Source organism: Passer domesticus, chromosome 5 (genome assembly GCF_036417665.1).
Source record: "Passer domesticus isolate bPasDom1 chromosome 5, bPasDom1.hap1, whole genome shotgun sequence".
NCBI lineage: Eukaryota > Metazoa > Chordata > Aves > Passeriformes > Passeridae > Passer > Passer domesticus.
In genome coordinates, this window is record NC_087478.1 from 30,045,724 (window position 1) to 30,070,661 (window position 24,938).

Here is a 24,938-nt window from a genome sequence, read left to right on the forward strand (position 1 = left end):
GCACTTTAGGATATTGAGTAGAGAAATAAAAAATGGAAAAGAGAAATTCCCATCTGATGAAATTGGGAATCTTTAAAGAGTATTTTAACCAAACATGGCATTACAGACACTTTAAATCACTAATCAGAAGTAGACCATAGCTATACTAAAATAGGAATATAGTAAAACAACCATTTTGGGCTGTCTGGGCTTTTGGGTGTCTACTTCTGTAAGTTAAGTGGCTTGAAATTTTTATTTAATATTTTATCTCTGACTTATAAGGAAAACTTTCCATAATGTATGACAATATTAAAGTTAATTACAGTCTAACACTAAAAAGTGTTGGGGATACATTGCAAACTTCCCATAAAACACATTGTTTTCAGTCCCTTGGTAACTATTTTATTTGTTCAAAACTATCCCATAATATTATTTTTTAAGTTGGCAAGAATGATATAGATCAACAGTACGTACTAACATCTGGCCACATAATGCAACTGAATTAGTTGTGTGATAGCAGTAAGAGAGGAAAATGGCATGCAGATATACATAATTTTAGGCTCAAGTGCCCAGTATTATTGTGTAATGCTGATTAAACAGACTTACAAAGCAGAAACTTTATATATGAGAGCATACCATCAGTTCCAAAATAAAAGTTACTGTAATTTAAGCAGTTTGTGCAAACGGAGGTAAATAGTGCTTCTAGCCCTTGTGTAATCAAATCATGCTGTAAGGCTCATATTTGGCAGGTATTGTAGGATTGAAAGAGAAAATTTGACGAGAAATTACAAGTCCTTCCCAAATAGAAGCATTATACATACCACAGTGAAACAGAACAGTAACAGAAATGCAGCTTCATTAGTTCTTGCATCTATATCTGATGAAACACCAAATTACTTCTAAAACCTGGGGTAACAGTTGATATCTATTCTTAGGGAACATTTAATTTCTAGCAGGTTGCTGAAGGGCAATTCAGACTTAAGTTCACAGAAAAGTAGGTATGCATTAATTTCGTTATGTTACATGGGAAATGTAGGTTTTTAGCTACATATAAAGTCCTCATCCTTCCTTCCCTGCTACCCACAACATCTAAGAAGTTGAAAATATTTTTCTGTATGAAAAACTGTCCATATGTCTGTGTCCTGGTAGCCACATGTAATAGGGCATCACGCAAAAAACATTGCTGATGAATCTGAGGGTAATTTTAAACCAGTGAGCTAGATCTTGGTTTGTGAGATACCTTATTATGGAATCTCAAAAAGGCAGGCAAGAGAGAGGTGTTCTATCACACGAAGGCTTATTTCCAATATTTCCTCATTTCTTATGAGGACAGTGTCTGAACATGCTTTGAAAACACTGCTTGCTTATTTTTACATGCCGAGCACTATTATTTCTGAAATATGTTTGACTCTATAGTGAACTGGAAAGAGGATTTTTCTTAACCTGTAACCTGATTTAGAAGTGACTAAGTACTGGCATTTAGCCACTTGTTAATCTTTTCTTTTGTTGTACAGTATGAGCAGTACAGACGTGATTCTGCCTGTTCAGAACTGAAAAGGTATGTCCAGCATTAGAAGTGCTAGATTTCTATAGACAGTCTTTTTGGGAGGAGATGTCAGAAAGAAGTGTTGAAAGCATTACAAGTTATAAAAGTTATTTGCAATGCATTAAAATTGCCACAAAGCTACCTGTTACATCAGCACATTTCCTGATAAATTTTTTGTACTTATTTTAATCTTTTTGTCTCCTGCTCTTTATTGATTTATTTTCTCCTTGATTTCTCTTGTATCAAATTTCCACATCTCTCTATCAAAAATCAGAAATGCCTTACCTGTTTAAACAGGTATTAGGATAAAATTTGTCTTGGAAGTCTCAAAGGCATATATAACTTTTTTCAGTTTTTGATCATCTCACCATATTTATGAATAGCAACCATTTTCCCACCCATGCCCTGTAAGTGAGGATGAAGTCCATTAAGGATAATGGACTGATGCTATAAGTATATAATAATGAAATGTCACTACATAATTCAAGCCTCATGCTTGCTTTACAAATTTCTCATTTCAGCATTTAACATGATGTGCATGCCTGTTAGTAAGAATAATTTCATTGTAGAATTATTGCAATCTACAGAATAACAAGCAGTCATGAAAGTAATTAAAAGAATAGTGGTAGGCCCAGATTCAGGGGAGCAATTATTTACTGTGACTTTCCTTTCAACTTTTGTCACATGTGGTTTTCACAAGGTTTCTTTTATTACCCTGTGCAGTTGCCATAATAACAACATGTCTGTTGTTGGAAACCTCAGGCTGTATTTGTCCCAGGCATACCATGCAAGTAGGAAAATTGTACTTAAGCCATGCTATGGTACAGCATGCCTTGGTACAGCATTTGTCTAGATTCAGGCAACTGAGGGTGGTTCAGTGTGTTTCCTGTTAGTATAAAATTTACTTCCATGCCATTTTTGATGGATCATTAATTGTTCTGGTCAGGTAGCAGCAAACACTTTTGTACTTGAAGTCCTGCAGCAGGTTTTGTAGGATGTAGAGTTATTGCTGAGCTTATGTAGAACATAACTGAAATAAGTCTGGTTTTGATTTGCTTTTTATACCTTTTAACATAATTTTCAATGTTTCTGTGCTTTATTTTCCTTGTTGCTCATATTTCAAAAAATACTACATACCATGCTTAAATTACTACATGACATGCTTAAATTTCTTTTGGTACATATAAAACAATGTATTGGATAGGAAATACTCTGATCCTCTTCTTCATTTGCATTGTCAAGATAAAGTTTCATATATATTCTTAAAATAAAAATTTCAGTTGTGAAATTGGAAAGTGAAATGGGCATCATTGCTACTTAATGATTTCTGATTTAAGAGGTAATTTTGAAATACTTAGTGTCTTGCTTACATGGAATCATATTTCTATTGCCTTACATTCTAATTATACCATGTTACTTTGCAGAATGTGTTTTCTACAGTTTCTGAAAATAAGTATTTTCTTTAGGATGGCATGAGTTGAACACTGAGAAATTGGGATTCATTAAATAACTGGTTGATTTAAAAAACAATTTCTGAGTCCTCATTGAAACCTAAACAATTGTAAGATTTCTTTTTTTTCTAGAGAAGCTTCTTTTAACATTTGCATGCACAGATGAGACAGACTTGCATCAAATAGAGAATGAAACTGGAGAATTTATTCACCAGGTTTTAAAATCATATTGATTTTGTTTGTTTACCTATTTAATTCAATTTTTATTTTCGACTACTTTTGTACCAACATTAATGTTTCATATAACTTTTGTCTCAGACGTTGGCAAAAAAATAAATCCACAGCCCAAGTTTCATACTGTTTAATTGTTGGAAACTGCTATTAAAAGAATCTGTGAAAAGTTTTACATATTTTTGTTTGGTTGGTTTGCTACCCTCTTTATCCCCCTGCCCTATATTTAAGACTTCTGAAATTGAGGGAAAGAAAAAAGATTTATGGTAGATATTTCTCTCCTCTGGCCCTTATTATTAGCTCCTTTTGATATTCCTCCTTAATTTGATTCCCGATCTGATTGTTTAAGGTAAAAAGCAACTTTGCTGCTGTGCTTTCTTCATTATAGCTGTGGCTGTGCTCATACTACTCTGTTGGCCAGCAGTGTTTTGGAGAGGCTCATGCATCTGTATTTCCAGCGTGAAATATCGAATTTGATAACTTTAAAGAAGGAACTCGGTATATGCTGGGTGCCAGGAAACAAATTAAAGAGTAAGAAAACTGTTACAGAGAATAAAAATTACATCTAGTGTTTATTCACACTACTTAATGAAGAAAGTATCAACTATTAAATATCCCTGAAATTCTGTGTGTGTAATTTTTTTCAAATAAAACCCAGCAGTTTTTCCCAGTTGGCTATATTGTTTCCTATATCTGTTCAATGATTTCACAGTTGAAAGCTTTCTGGCATGGTAGTTCTTCTCCAGAAATGGCATGTTGCTCTGTGCTGGTCAGCTGAGGTGAGAATGGCTATTGGAAAAAGTGCTTCAGGGTGTCAGCAAGCCACAAATAGTTCTCTAAAATGCCTGTGACTGTGCCATACAGTAGAAAAGAAAGATGCCTTTAATTTTGTGTGAAAGCACAGGATTTGTGTCTGGCCTGACTAGAAAAGGGCAAAAAGAAAATGACAACTGAACACCACAGAGATATGCAAACCATGCAGAGAGGGGAGAGTCGAGTGCTTCTTTTCTAAGAAGTGCATAAGGTTATACATGTTACTGAGCCTGCCCACATTTTCTTGCATAATCCTTTCCACCTCCTTGCATGACTTAACTCAGAATATAGTGCAGGCAGGGTCAATGAGGGTAAACCAAAAGCTCTGGTCATGAGACTAAAAGGTGACCTTGTTATGATGTGGTGCCAAATCTCAGCTGAGGCCTCCTGAGAGATCCTGGCATTGTGAGTGCAAATACTAAAATATTTGAGAAATACGAGACTGTTTAAATAAGATCAATGTGGTGAAGAAATCAAGTCTTCAAGAAATGTTTTGTATGCAATGCTAATCTCTCAGAATGCTTTCCTGTTTTGTTCAGGGCAATTTTTTTTTCTTCTTTATGAGTGAATTCTACTTTGGCACAGAAAGGTTCTAGTCTGCTCCTCTTTCTCTGTGTGTGTCTTTTAAAGAACGACTTGATCATGCTACAAGATGCAAACAGGCATTGATTAGTTCTGAATATGTGGACTTTGCATGTATAGTTTCAGCTAAATGATGTGTAACACCAAAGCCAGCATTGATCTCAATTTTTCCAGTAAATCAGTACATTTCAGGATGAATACGGGACTTTTTTTACAGATTGCTTCTTTCATTTGCAATATAGAAAAAGAATGGATTCTTGCTACATTTTTATTCCAGATTTTCAAAATCAAAATGTCATATTTTTCCAGTAGAATGACTTGAATATTGGATTTCCACTTGGCCCACTGAAGATGGAATCTGTTGTATTCAGAACAATCAGGAATATATATTTCTTTGCCTAGGAAAAATAATGTGGGATGAACTACAGAGGGACTGTTGCTAGCATGCAGTCAACAAATTAACCGTGCTACTAGGCTTCATTGACTTGCATTTAAAAATATGCTTGGCATTGATATTGCCAAGATAGTACTGAAGACAAAGGGGAATATTTTTTCAAAAAGGGAGTATTAACTTTAATCTGCAATGGTTTCACATATCACTAAAACAAGTTGCATTAAAAAAATGGGAGTTTTATGATTTTTGGAGGGGGGGGTTGTGAGGAAGTTTGCATGTTTTTTGTAGATTTTATTTTATTTTATTTTAATTTTGATTTTATCTCATTTAATTTTGTGAGAGAGATGTTTTTGAAATAACCTTTCCCCCACTCAGGTAAGGTTATTTGTATAAATAAAGAACCGATTTTTTTATGAATAAGGGAAAATGAATGCATTACAAAAAATGTGAAATTTGGGATTCCCCACTACCACTGTCATTTTGGAAAGTTTTATGCAGAACCTTATTTTTTTTTATGTTGCCCTTGTTTGTTCAAGAGAAACTTCATGGTCGTACAGTATTCTGAGGACATAGATTCCCCTGCCCAACTGCAGACAGCCTGCCTGCTGTTTTTTAATCATTGACACCACTCTCTGTGCCACTCTGGTGGCAGTGCCACTGTGATAAACCCTTTAAAAATGCAGATAGGTTAAGTAAGTTGTGACAGTGATCTGTGCAAAAGGCAGCTTCAAAGGGCAAAAATAATACAGTGTTAGAGACCTTTCATTGAGTAGAATACATAGGTTCCCACTGAAAAATGAATGAGGAAAGAAGAAGCTGATAGACAATATATTAATGGCCAGAACAAACATGACGGCACCAATTTTATATATGTATATATATATATATATATATATATATACACTTAAATATATACAGAGAGAGAGGGGCACTTAAACTGTGAAGTTTTCATAGTTGGAGAAAATGGTCTTTGTTATTTGCATTGGAGATGTGTTTGACCAGATCTCATCATCCTTTAATTCACTACAATAAAGTTTGATAGAGAAAGGAGTACAAGTTTCATATGTAAGCTTGGTATATGATAATAAAATTAAGCATACATATAAACTCTAGTAATCAGAACCTCAAAGAACTGCTGTACAATAGTGAGGGCTCTTAAATTTCTTTTCCTATTTGGCTTATAGAGCTAAAGTTCTGCTTTTAGCGTGGTCAGAAATGCCCTAGCTTTTATTATGCTGGATGTTTTGCTCCCATTGGGTATATTATGTAAAAAACATAAGGTAATTTTTTAAGTCTGGACTGTTCTACATTTTAGAGTTTACATGTTAAATAGTGTGCCACACTGTTGGTTTTGTTAAGTGACGTGTATAGTTCCTTTTTTAGGTGTGTGGACAATAATTGGGACATTTCTTAATGTTTAAGTTTGCTTTCTGTGCAAGAAGATTCTAGCCAACATTTGTTCTCTTTCAGGAGAAAGTTTTAATTCTGACACCATTCAGGAAGACATCAGTTGATCTTGATAAAATTGTTCTATTTTGAAGAAAATGCTCTCATGTTCCTTGGCTGCTAAAAATACAAGTACTAACAAAATGTACTGTAAGCAGGAGAAATTGTCACTTTGGAGGTGGATATGTAGACTTTAGGTTTTCCTGAAGTGACTGTCTTTCCTCTACAGACATTAGACAACTGTAATCAACAACCAGCTTGTGAAGGTCTTGAGCCTAAATGTTTTGTTTGAAATACAAATAGAAATATGCATGCTATTAAGCTCTATGTGGAATTGAGAGATGAAAGTCTTGTCTAAAAATACAAGACAAGTTTGATGCAGAATGAGAGAATGGGTCCAGGTCACCAGAAACCCAAGTCATTGCCTTGATTGGAAGATTGTGCTTGTATGTCAGACATATAATTAAAAGTTTTCAGGTGTGTACTTAATAGTATTGGTACATCACAAGTACACATAATGAAAAAGTCATCATTAAGATAAAAGAATAAATACAGTGGAATCTATGAAAAAGCAAGAATTCTCAAAAAAAGAGGAATTAAATGTGTCAATCAACTTGATACAAACCAATCAACTCATACTGGAGTAGAAATATGTTACAAAAATGAAGAGCTGATGTAGACTTGCAAAGACTTAGTACATCTCTCTGCTCTGTGTTTCCTGTGCTGGATACATTAGGCGATTTATAAAATGAACATTGTAATTCAGAAAGGCTGCATATTTTTCACTTTCAGCTCCTCAGCATTGATATTCAGATAAAACAAAAATCTACGACTAATTATTATTTTAAATTCTATTATATTTATCTGTATGCAAATTCTTCTGTGAAGTGTAATATCCTGGAATGGAGATAAAAATTCTATTTTGGATAATGCTTTGTTAATAAAATGCATCTTTTCTTTGTGATTGATAGGGATAAAGACTCCATCTTGAATTGTTAGGGAGCCATTTTATGTCAGTCCCATGACGCAAATATGCCCTATAACCATCTTTGTTGTGCTTAAATAAGTACTTTATTTCAAGTGCTTTATTGGCAATTACCAATGATTTTGTAGTTATTTGGCAGCACATGGCAGGGTGATAGGACATTATTTCATATCAGAGCAGGTATGTAGGATATACTGAAGTTAATAAACCATCACTTTGCTCTGTTAACCGACAAAAAAAATTATTGAAGTGAGGTGTAGGTGTGCATAGGTTATCATAAAGACTTTTACATATATTGGGAATGTGAACTATGTAATGGTAAGTTATTTATTCCTTAAGTGATTATGAGGGAGGCCTAAGTACAACCTTTTTTTCCATTTATGTCAACATCAGTACTATGGCTAAGTAATTTTCACAATTTTGAGTGATTTTTTGATATTATATAATTATTATTGACATAGGATATTGTCCTGTTTTGCTCTCTGAGGTTTTTAGAGGAAGATAGTGTTTGTAAAGATTTTCTTTCAAACTGTGTTGACTTGTAAATATGTTTTTATTATAATCACCAAATAAACAAGACACTAAATAATTCCACAGTATCTGCATTAACATATGTTCCAATGAGCTTCAGACACATTCCTTATGCAGAAGCCAAAATACAGTGAATTTCAGTGAATGATATAGAAGTGTTGCAGAGGGTGAACATGAGTGACTCAAGGCTCAGAAAATGCACTTTTCCAAAACTTGCTTAGAAGCAACCCATAACAATGAAAAATGCAGAGAGATGTAGTATATTCCATTGTTCCTGAAAATTGTTTTTCTTGATATTTTAAGAAATCAGGATGAACCAGAGCATTCATAAAAGAAAAATTTACATTAGTTGATTCTGCCACTGGTCTGAAATACATCTGCTTAGCACTAAGTAATGAGTAATCACTCAGTCTTAACCTTAAATCTGCTGAAGTATTGCTTTAGCTTTACATGTGTTTTTTGTCCTACGTGCCTCAAAGGAGGTGCTTTGTTTTATGTATTTTTTCCTGGATCACAGAAGGCATGCAACTTTATATGACAAGAGTTCTCGTTTGTTTGGTTTTGTATTTATGTTTTCTTACGGTGTTCTGGTCACAGTTTTGGTCAAGTATTCTTATTAAGAACTATATTGTAGCTCTGTGTTTGCCTTTTCTAATAGTACAAATTCAGTATGACAGCATAAATATTCTAAGTGCAAAGTTTCAATCTATTAATTTTATATCTAAGAACAATTCAATTGTTAGAGTACCTGTTCTGTTTTAAAAAGGTTTTATCTTTGTTTTTGTGGGACAGCCTTCTACATGAGAGTTATTATCAAATCCAAATGAAATTCAAGGGAGCCTTTTGTTTTTAAACTTCAGTGAGCACTCATGCTTTATTTTGCAGGAGGTAGATACCTAAACATCATCCACTTGTTAGAAACCACCACTTACCTGCATGTTCAAATGTGGGGTGTGAAAAATATCAAAGTACTTAAAACTTTGCCATCATTCAAAATCAGATTTTTGCATTAATTGTTATTGCATTTCTGCTCTGTTATTGTACTGATGTGTAAGGTCTGGAATGCCCACCCTGTCTTTTCTAGAAATATGAATAAAGAAGCCTGTATTAGAAAACATTTTATTAACTTTCATTCAGAATTTGTATATCAGCTTTGCATTTCTACTTTTTTTTCCTTTTAATGGTTGTAAAAAGATCTGTGAACTGGCATATGAAAAAGATAGTCTTATTTAGGGATGGTGCTAGGAAAAGGTTATGCTTTTTTTTGATCAGTGGAAATTAAATAGTACTTTGTGTTAATGTACCATTTAAAATATTCTCAGCTGTCATGGATAGTAATAATAGCTCTTTTGTTATGTATATGCACTGGAAATGTATTCAAGACTAACCCTACACTGCAGGTTTGGGTCTGATGCAGAACAGATAGAAGCTAGAGCCAACTGAAAGACTCAAATAGCCAGAGCTAGATAACATCTCATGTGCTCCCACCTCAAAATCCTGTTTTGTTTTGCAGAGGAGCTATAGCTTTACTCACATTTTGAAGATGAAAGCAGCACTCTTTACTTCATCTTTTTGCTCTCTGATACTTGCTCTGGAAATCTGAACAGGTACATTCTATTACTGTGTTTTTTATCTTCCTAAAACTTCAAGATTTATCAGTGCTGCATCTTTTAACAGTCATCTTTATTATGCAGGGGCCAGTCACACTTTTCCCTACAAAGGCCAAATAAAAAAACTTTGTGCATTGAAATGTCATTCCACAGGCACTATACTCTGTATACTTTCTACCATTTCCTGATATACACAGGCACAAACTTAATACGTTTTTCAATCATATGCTTCTTTCATCATGTAAGGGTGCAATAAATGCATGTGACGTTTTACAGACATGGTTTTAGAATCAATAAGTTATACTAGGGAAAAAGGAAAGAAACAACCCATGCTTTTTCTATACATAAAAGCCATACAGATTTATTTGGAGCTCATTAGGGCAGAGTTTGTTTCAACTCTGTTGAAACAGTGTTTCTTTTTTTCATATACACGTTTTATTGACTGATGAATTTCACAATGTTTAGCTTCAAGGGAAGAAAAGAAAAAGGACAAACCCAAATTCCATGTTTAATATTCAAATTGCAAAATATAATGAAAATGAAGTAATAATGCTGGGATTGTATAGAAAATAAATTTTATGCCTGAATCAGATTACAATAACAACTTCCCCTCAGAAACACCTCACTATTATCTGGTAATATTTTGAGAAGTAAGAGAAGTATTGGAAAGTGTGTTTGGAGAAGAATCTGCAGAGAAAAAAAATCATAATTAAACCTAGTCATCCCAGGATGTAGTGGCTGTTTCATCTGCAGCTATTGACTGGGAAAGGATCTAGCTAAATAAAACTTGAATGGAGTTCAAATCCATTTACTCCTCTTTGAAGTCAGTTGGGCTGTATGTGAAAGGTTATGTATAAGAAGTGTTTGCATAGTCTATGCATACCTATGCGTGGGGAGATAATAGTTTAAGACTTCAATGAAAATAATTAAAAGAGGTGTCTTTAAAGGCTTTAGAAAAATGCACACATTCCAGAGTTGTTTTGTACACTAAGAAAAATATCACTGTCTTGAAGACTGGAAATGGTCTTCAGAGGACTATAATGCTCAGGCTCTGAATTCCAGCATTGTATTGCTTTTTAAGGAAAAACCTTGAGATTTACACAACTCCACTCCAACTTCTTTGTTTTGTTATCAAGACAATATGAATAGGTGTGTGGAGTGTGCTGCACACATTTCTATGTGTTACAAACAATTTTGCATTGAGGAAGTTTGTCTAAACTGTTAGGAGTACATGGGCCTTCAGCTGAGTTCAAACAAATGTGTATGTATATGTGCTTTTTACAAGGAAAAACACAGCTCAATGTTTTGCCTCTGAACTGATTAAACTTCTGTCCTGAAAGGGAAAACAGACTCATTTCTTAGATTGATATGCTCGTTGCCCTACACTGGATATGGTTTATTCTTGATTTATTAAACTTTGTGGTAAATGTGACTTAACTAGTCCCTTCTGTGAATATTTTTCTTGTGCCCTTTTGCTAAATGCAAAGATGTAAGTACCACAGAGATCTTCATATTTCTTGTCTCATTTGCTATATATTTTTGTAAACTCTACTACTGTTTCTATGTAGCTATTATAGTCAAATTTTGAGTATCTGAATTCTATTGTTCTATATTCTCAATAATGAGAATAAGGAGTGTTATGTTATCTCAGTTTGTAGAAAAATAATCTGAAGTGTAAAGCTTTTCTTGTGTTGATACAGAAATTTAAGAGCTGATGCTTGTGAGTCTGTTTACATAGGTATAGCCTTGGCGAAGAGGGATTATGTAGAGCAAAGCACTTTGGTATGTGGGAAAAGTTTCAGCATTTAAGAGTCCAGCGTAACTCAACAAAAATTAATCTTGTAGTGAATTTATCAAGTTGCTTTCGAGCAATGAAGCATTGCTACCCCATATTCTCTGTCAAGCAAAATGAGATGTTTGCCAGCTAAAACACAGCTAATGCATGAGCAAGTTCATATCCCATAACTAACGGGCTGTTGCACTTCAGGGCTTCAGCTGTCTGGTCTACCTTTTGGGTCTGTAACCCAGACAGTGATATATAGATTGTCCATAGTAAGAAAAAGAGTTCCTCTTTCCTTAACTTTTGAAAGGAGCATTTTCATAGCCAGCTGAGATAGCTGGTAAGTTCTGGTAAAAAGCTTATGTTCCAGAAGTCTTTTGTTTCTCATCGTAAATGAAATGAAAAATAGATGGTATTAACTTAAATCCATAGTGCTGGGATTAAAAGGAAAATCTATAATAGGAGATTCAAAGATGGAAAACATGACCCAAAAAATTGAGGAAAAAATTGATTTCTAGATTCTTCAGAAATTCTTGATGTCAGCATGAGAAGGGAGGTTTTTCAGAAAGATCTAGAACTTCTCACAAATCCTTCAGTGGTTGGTCATCTCCTTGAGTGTATTGACAAACACCAAACAACTTTTCAGTGCCACTGTGCCAGAGCAGAACTGCAGGCTTCATGCATATATTCTGGGTATTCTATGAGGAGTTAGTAAGTGGCAGAGTAAAAAAGTTACAAATGATACATGTATAAACAATATGATTTACATAAAACCCTTGGTAAGTTCTAAAGCTTGCTGGAAATTGGTTGAAGAATGTTTTTGCTGTTGCATTGTAGAACTGTTCTCTAAGAGGTACAGCAACAGCAATATGTTGTACTCTTTGGATGTTGTGTACTTTCTGTGTTAGGAAAAAGTGTCCTCTGTAATAATCAAGAGAGGTTTTTTGATCTCCCCATGCTCAATTTCTTACAATGGGTGGAGGAATACGTGTCAGAATTTGATTAAACCTTCTTGGTCTTTAAAGTTGTTTTGTATATATATCAGCAGGTCATCTCATTAACACTTGGACAAAGTACATAGTAAGTTTGTGATTAAACATCCTCTTCCTTCCCATGGAAATCAAATACAATCACAAATTCTTCCTTCCCTGTATTTGTTTATGTTAGAGCATTGCCACTACCTAAATTATGTTAGTTTTGGTGCATACTTCAAATGAGGTTTTTTATCATTATGTTCCAGACTGGACAAATAAACATCATACGTGTACTTATTTTATGTAGCACCATGCCATGAAACTCAAACAGAGCTAAGTTCCCTCAATGGGATACTGAGCTAACAGAGCTCTTCTGTTCCTACTAGCCATGTTTAGTCATCAAGAAATAGCAAGTGTGTCTGTGTAGTACTACACTGTCCCATGTAAATGTATGCATCCCCATTTGTTTAGCTGTTTCCTCAAATTTGTGGGTTATTAAATAGACCTTCTTTTATGATCTCTTACCAGCATAAATATCAGCATAAGAAAGATAGAAAGTTGAGTGGGCTGGACATAGCTCTTGACTTTAATGATAGGTGGTTAGAGAAGTTAAATTCCCCTGCACAGTCCTCAAGGTGCTATTAGCATCTGATTTCTGCACTTAAGAAATGTCCAGTGCATCTTCAGGGATGGCCCCTGGTTGGTCCCAAGCATAAGCACCATGTTAGTACCTAACATGATACTGTGTGATTATGTGCCAGGAACTGGAAGCTGTTGGAGAAGGGAGCATAACTTGCTGTCACGTTTTGCTTTTTCAGAGCCATGGCTATCACTGGTCATGCGATGAAAATTGATGAAAATTAGTGCCTCTGATTTAAAAAAACTTTTGGTTAGCTGTGTCTGTGAGAATAATGTTGACATTCTGTAATTCTTCCACTTTGTTTTGCAAAGTCACATTGATTTAGTTCTAAAACGGTTGTTTTTTTTTTTAATAAATAAATAAAAAAATTCAATCTCTTCTAAATTATATAAGTGGGAAAAATCTTTCTTTCTTTCTTTCTTTCTTTCTTTCTTTCTTTCTTTCTTTCTTTCTTTCTTTCTTTCTTTCTTTCTTTCTTTCTTTCTTTCTTTCTTTCTTTCTTTCTTTCTTTCTTTCTTTCTTTCTTTCTTTCTTTCTTTCTTTCTTTCTTTCTTTCTTTCTTTCTTTCTTTTTCTCTCTCTCTGTCCCTTCCATTCTTCTTTTCTCTCCCCCTCTCGTTTCTTCTTTCCCTCTTTTTCTCTTTCTTTTTTCAAACCTAATATGTAACCTAATATGTTTTAGTAATTCCAGAATGACTTTTGGATTAATTTACTTTTGGCCATAGTGTGTTTGGATTCAGTGGCTCACATTTTAACTCTTGCTGGCAGAAAGAGCTCATGCTCATCAAGCTTTTAAAGACACAGTTGAATGAATTGGATTTTGCAGTTTCAATTATCTCTGTTTCTAATTTTATTTCAGACAAATAGGTGGCTTACTACTTCTACTTTCACACAATGTTTGAAATTTCTTACTTATTACTTAAAATCTGGGGAGGTTTTCATAGTGGACACCCCAAATTGCAGAAGTTTTGCTGGTTTTTCCAACATGCAGTGGTCCCCAAGTAATTTGTTTTAAAAGGTCTTTTCCACATTGTAAGTTTTGATATTTCTGCCCTTTTACTTCTTGCCTTATTTACTTATATTTCTATAAAGCATGTAAGATAACTGTAGCTTTGCTAAAAAGTGATTTATAATTCATTAGCTTTTCCAGTTCACACTTCCAAAAGACTTTGTCATCAGAAGCATTCCTAAGTTTGTCCATTTTATTAGTAATAGAGAAAAATATCTTAAACTGGTAACAGTTTCCACATTGGCAGGAATAAATGAAATATGAACCCTGTATAAACTTCTGCAGTCTGGAGTTGTTTTCCAGCCTTGGCCTTCTATATATTCCCTGTCATATGCTCTTAGGAACAGAATCCAGATCAGTTTACTTCCTATTATATAATCTAAGTAGTTGTCACTAAGACTTAAACCTTAGTAACTATTTCCATCGATGGGGGTCATGTGTTGTGCGAGGATAGAAGAAAAATATTTTCTCACTATGTGAGAGATTATTCTTTCGGGCTGGGATTTAAACAAGTGGTAGGACATATACAAAAAGTACATTGGACCATAATACTGGAGCAGAAAAGACAGCCAAGGGTTGGGTTCTGATTGCACGAGCGCAGGGTAACTTTCATAAAGTTTACAGAAATAATATCAGCAGAATTTCAATTGGAAGCTATTGCATCTTCCTAATGTCAAATATTAAGCTCATACGTGAATGTGAATATCATCTCCAGCAATAAATGAATTAAATATTGCCACTTCCAAATAGCATGTTCATGTAAAAATATACAAATTCAGATTTAAAAAATATTAAGTAGTGGGTAGCCTAAGAATAGGCTAGATTTTCCCATAATTGATATTTTTTCCTACAGATTAGTATTGAAAGAATGGTATTAAAATTAATATCTGTTATTATTGATAATGGAAAATCTGCTGCTTTAGAAAGATTATGCTATTTATTTTTCAAACAATTTTCAACAGCTATGCAGATAACTCCATTAACACTGACTTTAAATAGTAGTTCTTCCATTTATAAAATATTACATTTTCATGAATCTATAACTCACCACTTCCAAACATCAGAATTCTTCAAGTACATATCAAACACACAACTCCAAATTTACCTGACTTCTGTTATTTTGGGAAGTCTTCTTCTTAAAACATTTATTCAATGTGAGTTTTAGAGAAGATGAGTGTGCTGATGTAGTTGAAAGGCTAATGTTACCAAAGATTGTTCAATATTGATCTAAAGAGAGTTAAAATATCAAGCACCTATAAGTTGTCAAGCTGGTAACCACCATACTTAAATATGAGGGAGTAGTGCTAGAATTTAAGAGTGGTTAGAAATTAATTAATGAGTTTATCAATACTCTTGCAGTGTAGAGTGTAGGGAGCTAGGGCTTTGACATATAAAGGGTTTAGCTGAGCTTATTAAAACTAGTTCTTTAATGTCAGAAGAAAGTTTTGATTTGGGTTTTTTTGAAAAGTTGATTAGTTTGGTGGTTTGTTTTTTTTCAGGTCTGCAGAATTTTTCAACTTCAATCAACTTCAATCAGCTTATTGTTAAATTTGATTAATTCTTCAGACTGGATCACTGGCATTTTCAATTTTGCCATCAACAGTTTATTTCAGTGCACTTCAATTTGGGCGGAGTGACAACCTCTTTAGGTTAGATATTCTATTGACTGTCTTTTTGAAGTAATTAAAACAGAATTGCAATCACTTTGGTTGGAATTAATTTTGCTTAACTCTCATCATGTAGGTGTTAAATCATCCAGAGTAAGCCAGTCATATAGGTTTCCCTTAAAAACAGTGGAAAAATGTAGTAACAGAAGAGATGATGAATGGAAGTCCAACTCATGACTGTGACTGTGAATGCAGATAATGGATTCCCAGGAGAATGTGGGAGAATGTGTACAACATATGAAGTTTAAAATAAAAAAAAAACAACTAAAAAACCAAACTCAGCAACAAAAATCAAATTAATTATAAATACAGAATTAATATTAGTTTTGACAGATTATGTTAGTACTCTCATTACTGACTGAGCAATGCTCCAAATCTGATTTCAATGATGTAACAACTCCAGTATATTTACAATATAATTTTCTCAAATGGAGATTCCAGTACTGTAAAAACCTCCCTTTAGTTACTGACCTAGTAATAACTTTTGGCTGTATTGCAAATGGAATTTTAATTACACTAACAGCATAATTTATGTTTTTGCTTTTTATAGGGCAGTATCTTTCAGGACTCACTTCTGTGTCAGTAATCCCATTTTGAGTCTTCTAAGAGGAAGAAAGGAATTCCATTATGTGCCTTTAATTCTTGGTCAAACTGAATTAGACCATCAAATACACTTTGCACTGATGCAGCTTCTGCTTGATTATTGTGTGCAGTTTTGGTCACCACAGTATGAAAAAGACATTAAACTATTAGAGAGTGTCCAGAGGAGGGTAACAAAGATGATGAAGGGCTTTGAGGGAATGATGTATGAGGAGTGGTCAAGTTCACCTGGTCTGTTCAGCCTGGAGGAAAGGAGACTGAGGGGACACCTTTGTGCTCTACAACTCCCTCATGAGGAAGAGGAGGGGCAGACACTGATCTCTCCACTGTGGTGACCAGTGACAGACAGAGGGAAGGGCCTGAAGTTGTGTCAGGGGAAGTTTAGGTTGAATATTAGAAAATGGTTCTTCACCTAGATTGTGGCTGGGCATTGGAAGAGGCTCCCCAGGGCAGTGGTCACAGCACCAGCCTGACAGAGTTCAAGTAGTATTTGCCCAAAAATCTCAGGTGTGTGGTGTGAGTCTTGGGGTGTCCTGTGCAGAGGTAAGAGTTGGACTTGATTCTTGTGGGTCCTTTCCAACTCAGCCTGTTCTGTGGTTCTGTGAATATTCCCACAGCTCAGATCTGTGATTATCCTAGTGTAGCTCAGCAAACAATTTTTACTGTAGCATCCAGTTATCTGCCCAGTTGATGCTGTTCCTAATAATCAGTCCATTGAAATGCTAGACCCTAAGAAGAAAGAAAGTTACAGGGATTTCTCATTTTATCTTACAGCTTGAGACTTTTCCCTCTTTTCTGCTTCCCTCATGGAGCCTGCCTCTGCCAACCTCCTAGACAGTTGAAAAAATGATTTGTATATGTCTGCCTCAAAGGCTCAAAATTGTTCCTAAGATTATGACAATAACTTATAGAAGTTGGTGAGGCAATACCATTTGATGAGATGGTACCTGCTATTCTGCCATCCTGCTTAGAACTCATTAAAGAGAGGTTAACTGAAATGGAAAAACTTACAGAATTTTACCAAGGATCTTTGACAAAAGTATAATTCTTATTTTAGTCATTATATTCTAATGCTTCTACAAAGTAATTTATTTCAAATACAGCAGTGTAATTAATGTGTTAAGGGTAAGTTGGAGCAGCAGGCTATTCAAACCTATAAAACAAACATTGTACCCCACCTGAGCTCCTAGCTCTAGTATTAAGCAGTACAAATAATCTGCATTGGCTACTTAATGAAATTCTAAAATAAACATGTATTTAAAAATCTCAGTCATAACTCATGTTTTATTTGGACATTAGTCTACATGCCAGCTCTGACACTGATCTTAAGACATGATACTTAGGTCACTCAGTCTGTTAACACATTTGTTTCCCATGTCCAAAAGTGGATTATATTTCTCAGGCACCTCACAGGGATGTTATAAGATTGATTTTGCTCAAGTTTTCAAAGCTTTTTGCAGTTCTTGGCTTACTGTCTGGAACTGGAGGGCAGTACACAAATGTGAAGTATTTCTACTATCCTAACAGCAGCTGGGGACAGATTTTTTACATGCCAGTTCTTATATTCTGGGACATGTGGCTGCTGAGTCAAGTGATGATGGGGCATACTGAGGACAAGGCAGACAAAATGCTAGCAAGCAAACAAACAATTACTCTAACTTTTCAGAGAAAAAAAACCTAAAACTCCAAGTAAAATCAGAGTCTTAGTAAACAGGAGAGCAATATAAACCCTTCTCAGAAGGGTCTTTGACAAGCTGTTGTATTGATAGCTGATTCTGGCAGCTGGCATTTGCAGAATATTAATGAAGCATTGGTAGGCGCATGAGCATTTTGAACAGGTTGATAATAACTGACTGAAGTCTACAATGCATGGTATATCAAGATACATTATTTGTTTGTAGCACTTGCTCTTAGTTTGACCTTCTTGCTTGCTTGCTACTTTTTTCCTTTTTTCTTTCTCCCTTTTCTCCTTCCTTTCACATCTATCCTTTTCCCTTCCTCCTCCCATTTTTTTCTTTATCTCTTTTATTCACTAGTTCTCATATGCTTAATTAAGTTCAAAGGTGATGAAAATAGCAATAAAAATGTTGCTTATCAGGTGTTATAAAAGTGTCCTCTTGTTTCTCTCCTGTTATTTGTTAGCAGAAGCATGCAGCTCCTATCACAGTAAACTGCATTCTTGTTCTGCTTACATAAATGGGATTTATACAGGGGAACTAGAAAGAGCTTAGGAGAAAATCCTTGTGCACATCTGACTCAGAGTATGTAAAGGCTGAGGAATCTCTGTGTATTTGACAGCGAGAAGTGAGATTGATGGCATCACTCAGGACCCACTCCAGTCGCTATTCCCCTGCTGCTTCCCTGGGAAGGGCAGGGAGTGTTCCTCGCCCACTGCTTGCCTATAAAGGCATAGGTACGAGCAATGCTCCCTGCCTAGCTTTAAGCACATGACAGAATTCATATGACTGACTAAGAACACTGGTGGTGATCTTTATTTGCTCAAGTGCTGTTTCTTTTTTTCTTATTTTGGTCTGGTCCTATGTCCTCCACGTGAACATCATCTCGCATGCTTCTTTTTATGATTTCTGCCATATTTCTTTTTATTCTTCAGCCCATAATAACCTATAAGAGTTTCTGAAAAGGCATTTTGATTATCACTGCTTCATTCCTCCATCTTTTGCTTCTTCCTTTATCAACAATTGTGTCTACTAATGTAGAATCCTGGGGTTTTTTAGTTGCTGATGGATTTTGCAGCTGTCATAATGCTACCTATATTACTCAAATATTACTAGTTAGGCATAGGTTAGAGCTGGGTATATTAATGAATTAGACTTCTTTAGGAGGGATTCAGTTTCAGGGATTGCAGCAGGACATTAAATGCAGATTTTACAGGAGAATACCACTTTATGTCCTGAGCATGTATGATATGTTTGATTTAATGTTTGTGAGAAAATGAACATTTATTTTCACCTTGGTACAAACATGTATTTTTTTTTCCTCTTCACCTTTTATTGACTGGAGCTAATATTGGCCATGATGGTCATAAAAGAGTATCAGGGAAACTATTCTTAGATCTACTTTGTGGAATAAACAGGAGGTGTGAGATACTATGATCCAGGCTCTTCTTTGTGACAGCCTTATGCCCACTGTAGGTTGGCAGACAGGACTACAGTTATATGGTGCAGTGGCCTTTGCATCAATGTGCCTCTAGGCTAAGGCATTGCCCCTTTGCTTGTCTCCTTAACGCTCCTGTAATTTACTGTGAAACTTTTAAAGGGAGGAAAGCACTGAACTGTCAGAGCCTGTTCTTCTACCCTAAAGGGGTGGATGTAGTGGGATCTCTCCAAAATATTAATGACATTCAGAAACCTTCAGCATTCTTTTAACTAATGTGGTGGCTGTGATTTTTCAAAGTGCTTTTGTATTATTTTTAGGAAAAAGAGTGCTTCCTCAGTAAATTGATAAGCCCCTTCCATTTTTATGAAGAGCAATGTGTTGATGTTGTTTGCCGTCACAAAAATTTATAATAGCGATAGAAGTGTTGTCATGTGAATATTAAATATGAAAACAAATATGCTCAAGCCTTTGAAGTGTAAGAAAACAATAGTTAACCTTTTTTCATTAAACAACCAAAGGTTTTTTCAGATGAGCAGAATAGCTTTTCTGGGATAGATGGCAAACTCTCATTCTTTACTTCCACTTAACTCACAGAAATAGCATCCTGCTTTTTATGGCAAATTTGAGGGTTTGTGCTCTTGAGCATGCAGTTGATCATTTTTATTTGTGCTCTAAGTTACAGCGGGCTTTCTGAGATACTCTTCCTTGTAATGGATCTTTATTAGCAGAAATAAAGTAGTGTTTAACAGTGTTCACAAAGTTAAGTCTCGGCAATCAGAATTGTTTCTGTTTGTCCAACTTGTTCTAGTGACAGGTCCAGGTTTTTCTCTCTGAATTTTCTCAGTGGACTAACATTAAACTGATACTGGGATAAGCAGAAACAAAAGTACATACCAGACGTTCTTTCTGGATATGCATATAAAGAGATTTATATGCTCTGTGTACAGAGCAATAGATACCTATTGCTGCCAGCAGGAAATCTCAGTTATATGGTGCAGAAGCCAAACTACCTGGACTTTTAAAATTTTGCCTAAAAGCCTGATGTTTTAGTCACTGATTCAGCTTTCCCCAGAGGTGTGCCAGCTGCATGAGATTGTAGCTGATGTCTACAGTCAGCTTCAGTGAGCTGGAGAATCAAAAGTACACTGGGTTTCTATCACAGGGTTAGCCTACTAATAAGTAATCTCAAAAACAATATTTTGCTTGTTTTGTGGCATATATTGCATGCAGTGCTACATGGCATTTACTCTAAAAGTACTCCAGGCACTGTCCCAATAGATAAGTATACGCTGACACAGTTGGTTTTTTTTTTTGTTTGGTTTTTGTGTGTGGTTGTTTTTTTTGTTGTTGTTGTTGTTTTTTTTTTTGTTAAGGTAATCATCTCACTCCCTGTGCTAATGCAGTTTACTGTGAGAAATTGGAATATGCTGTAAGTGGCACAGAAGAAATAATGTAGAGGCTTGATGGTAATCATAAGCATAACAGCAACCTACTCACTGTAATGATCTGCAGTTTTGAATACTAGTATGGCAGGAGACCAAACAAGAGTAATAAGTTGCCTAAATGCCCAGGAAAGAAGTGGGGAGGAAAGAATTTGCAGTTCATACTGTATGTGTAGGCTGGATTACACAGAAAAAAACACAGTGGACTCCAGTGTTTAATAATAATGGGATTTGTTAGTGGAAAACATCTCAGAAATAAAAAATGGATTTTCACCACTACATATTTTCTAAAAAAGTTAATGCAGAATGTAAAAAAAGTAAGGTTTTATCAGGATGACATTAGCAATATGAAATTTATTTCAGGCTTTAGAAGTTTTGTGTGGATTTGAGCTGCCTGAATGTGTTGGCTACACCTCTTACAATCTCTGTAAAGTATCATTGTGGTGGCAGCTCTTAAGATCCATTCTAAATTATAGAAGAGCTGTGGAAAGCTTCCTGATGTCTTCTAATATGTGGAAACAGCAAAATTGGTACCATCAAGCTCCAGCTTGTTCCTGCAAGTAATATCAACATCAAAATATCAAGATCTTAAGAGTAAAATATGGAATTTTAATAATACATATTTATTTTATGGATACACAGGGAATTTTAAATATCTCCTTAGATCTCTGCTTTTCAGATGTTCGCAATTTGTTCCTCTGTGGTGTTGATGATGATTTTGCTGTGGTACCAATAAATCTCACTAACACTTATTTATAGCATTTAATTGTAATTTACGTGTAACTTCTTTCCATTGTTTCTTCTCCACACTGTAGATTGTAGAGCTACATAAATTAACCCATGCAAACTAGTCACTTTGCAATAAGTGACCAATTCGAAATACAACTTCACTGACTGAGATGAGTAAATTTTAACAGTTGCCACATATTGACTAGGCTATTGGAAATATTGTTGCCACAAGTATTTTTGCAGAACAGCTTTTTCTTCTAAAATCAGGTACTCTTGTGCTGTGGTCTCATGAAAGCTGGAAATTGATCTTTACTCCAAGGGTTTTTTATGTTCCCTGATGACTAGATGATAGATGACTATTAAATAATGTTGTTTGATATGGGAAAAAAGGAAAAAAAAATTGACAGTCTGTTTCTTTTCTTGTTTTTCAGTCTAGTTGGAGAAGAGTCAGAGACCAAAAATGCCACCTGCAACAGGAGCACCAGATTACCCACCTCCTGATGGAGGCTGGGGATGGGTTGTGGTCTTTGGGGCTTTTATCTCCATTGGATTTTCCTATGCCTTCCCCAAAGCCATCACAGTGTTCTTCAAAGAAATACAAGAGATCTTCCACACATCATATAGTGAGATAGCTTGGATATCATCGATAATGTTGGCTGTCATGTATGCAGGAGGTAAGACATTCATGAAATTAGTAAATTACTTTGCTTGGTTGGTTTTTTCATATGGTCTTAAAGCATTATTTCCCCATTGGGGCTTTTCTTTGTTCCTGTACCTAAGATTTAGGTAATTTGGATAAAAAAAGATTTTGCAATTTTTCCCTAAATTCACAATTTTCAGGAGTATAATTTGGCAACAAATCAATGCTCAAATAATTTCTTCTGGGTCTAGGGGTAAATTTGGTCAATTTCCACTGCCTTGGTGAGATTTCTCAGTACATCCAATGATGAAGCTTAATTACAGAAAATTATTACAACAATGAGGGTTCATTCATGAGACACAGGTATTCCTCTGTAGACAGGGGGTTTACATCTGGTCCTTATTTGTCCTAAGAGTGATGTTTCAAACATGCCCTCTGTATGACAGCTAAGACGCAGACACTCTTATTCTTGGGACTGAACAGTGAGCATAAATTCTCTGATACCTTTTTTCTTGTAAGCAAGCAAGTAAAGAACAAGGCAGATGTTAAAGGATTTTAAAGCATAAAGCTATGTTTAATAACTAAGTGTCAAATCTGCTTTGACAGGCTTTGTGTCTATCAACCCCAAAGACTAACTTGTTAAATTCTGCATGGTTTCTTCATTTTATCAGGATTTTATTCTCCTTTAAGTATTGGTGAGAGCTAGCTGCTGCTTAGACAAAACACTTAGACAGTTCAAAGGTGTGAATTATGTTAATTCAGGCAACAGATCTGGCATTTCTCTTTCTTTTCATGTTAAGAGATAACCACCTGGAGCATCTGACTATTTGCACTGATGGAGCAATTAAATGCATACATTTACAAACCTGTGTTTATGTAGATGTGTATGTGTGAATGTATAGACATAGAGCCTGAAAACAGTGTGCTGATAGCATACTGATACTGAAACTTTAATTACTGAAGAGTGTCGCTCCAGTATTTTTCAGAAGTGGTATCTGTGTAACAGTCAAGTAAAGCGTTGTCAGGTCCAGCAAATGATCTGTTGAAGGGTGAGTGAAGTGGTAGTTTTTTTTTATCTCTTATTTCATTCTCCCTAAGCTCTGACACATGAATGGCCCTACCTGACTTAGCAGTCAAGGAAGTAAGGAGCATGCCTACAAAGAGGATCAGGCTATCTGGATTGTTCTCTCCAAACCTTTTTCCCTGTCTGACTACAATAATTAAGCTGGAGCCATCATAGCATTAGCTTTTGCACCTCAGTTGATGGGATGGAAAAATTGATCTTTTTTTCAAATTCTGTCAATCACAGAGACCTTATGAAGATATCTTAACAGGTGGTATCAATATCAAAAAATATATCTATCTATATCTATCTAATATCTATTCAGATATTTTAATACTTTTTTATTAATATACTAATAGAAAATTGTAAGTTACTGATATAAAGGATTTTATAGGACCAGTGACAATAGTCAAGTGAATTCACCAAAAATAACTTGAAGCAATCAAGAGTGGAGTGAAAGAGGGTATATCTCATCATATTCAAGTCCCCCCCTAATGCAGCACTTTCTTAAGGGTGCATGCATCAGCACTGGCACTGTGGAGTGTACCTGAGTAACTGTGGAAGCCTCTGAACAAAGTTCTGAACCCATCTGCATGAGAAGAACACAGGTGTTGAAAGATGGATATTTTTTCTGCTTTCTGTATGCTGTGACTTGGTCACCCTGAGCCCCTTTAACAATGTAAAGCAGGCTTGCTCTATAGTGCAGGTGCTGCTATGTTGTGTTCTCTTCATAACATTTCATTTATGCCATTTCTGTCAGGTCAAAGTTCACTCATGTTTCATTGACAGTGCACATACAAATCTCAGGACATTTCCCTGCGGTCATTTTTATCTGTAAGGTTCAATGTGCACAGCTTTGCCTATTAAATACAAAAGATTCAGTATTTCTGCCTTTTCTCTAGTACTTCTTTGACTGTTCTGATTTCCAGTTGCTACTTCCACTTGTATTTCAACATTAAAAACTACAAAATTGTTTGCTATTCATTCTGCTAACACCTACCCCGTTTACTACAAAGATTATCAGCACAGGAACAGTAAGCAGAGTTGTTTGGATATCTTGTTACAGACGCTTGGTTTTAAAATGCTGAGAATGACGATGGTCCTGCCTGATATAAACACTCTTTGAAGCCAAAGCTTCTCTGGGACCACTTCCTAAAAACTAGGCCATTTAGACAATCACTGGCAGAATATGAAATAGCAATCCGGAAAAACATTTCTGAAGGAAATCACTTCATTGTTTTTACTGTCTGAAGGTGGTTTGATTCTTCATATTTGATGTGCTGTAATGTGAAATACACGTTCAGGCCACAAGTACAAGGTGCATTGTTTACTATGGAGTGTGATACGTGCACCTGCGATGAACACTGGTCATCATGCTACTAATGAACACTGGTCATCATGCTACTAATGAAAGTAACCTGAAAATATCTAAGATCTGTCATCTTCATTATAGCTTAGCATTCAACCTATTAATCACCACAGTGGGGTCAGTGAATAAGTTAGACTCTGTACAGACACTTTTTGCTTTGGAGGCTGCAGCCTCTTGCAGTAATTAGCTGGCATCTGTGTTTCTGCAACAAGGTATTAACTTACCTTTCAATGCCTCAGAAAAAAGCTCCAGTGAGGAGCTAAAAGAATGTTAATTATATTTATCACTTACTTCATACTTAGAATAAATGGCATTAAATTACAGCAGACCATCTGGCAATC

General features: G+C 35.3%; 1 protein-coding gene across 4 annotated transcripts in view; it reads left to right on the forward strand.

Moving 5' to 3' along the window:
* SLC16A7 (solute carrier family 16 member 7) overlaps positions 1-24,938 on the forward strand; it is an 82,508-nt gene that overhangs the window by 23,596 nt on the left and 33,974 nt on the right. For 2 of the 4 annotated variants that reach the window (XM_064422524.1, XM_064422525.1), the window contains exon 2: positions 21,957-22,199. In XM_064422524.1, coding sequence (XP_064278594.1) covers positions 21,986-22,199 — 214 coding nt within the window. In that variant the 5' untranslated portion in view covers positions 21,957-21,985. Of the gene's footprint in view, positions 1-9,471; positions 9,566-15,469; positions 15,620-21,956; positions 22,200-24,938 lie in introns of those variants that run through there. The other 2 variants (XM_064422527.1, XM_064422526.1) reach the window with 2 other exon arrangements.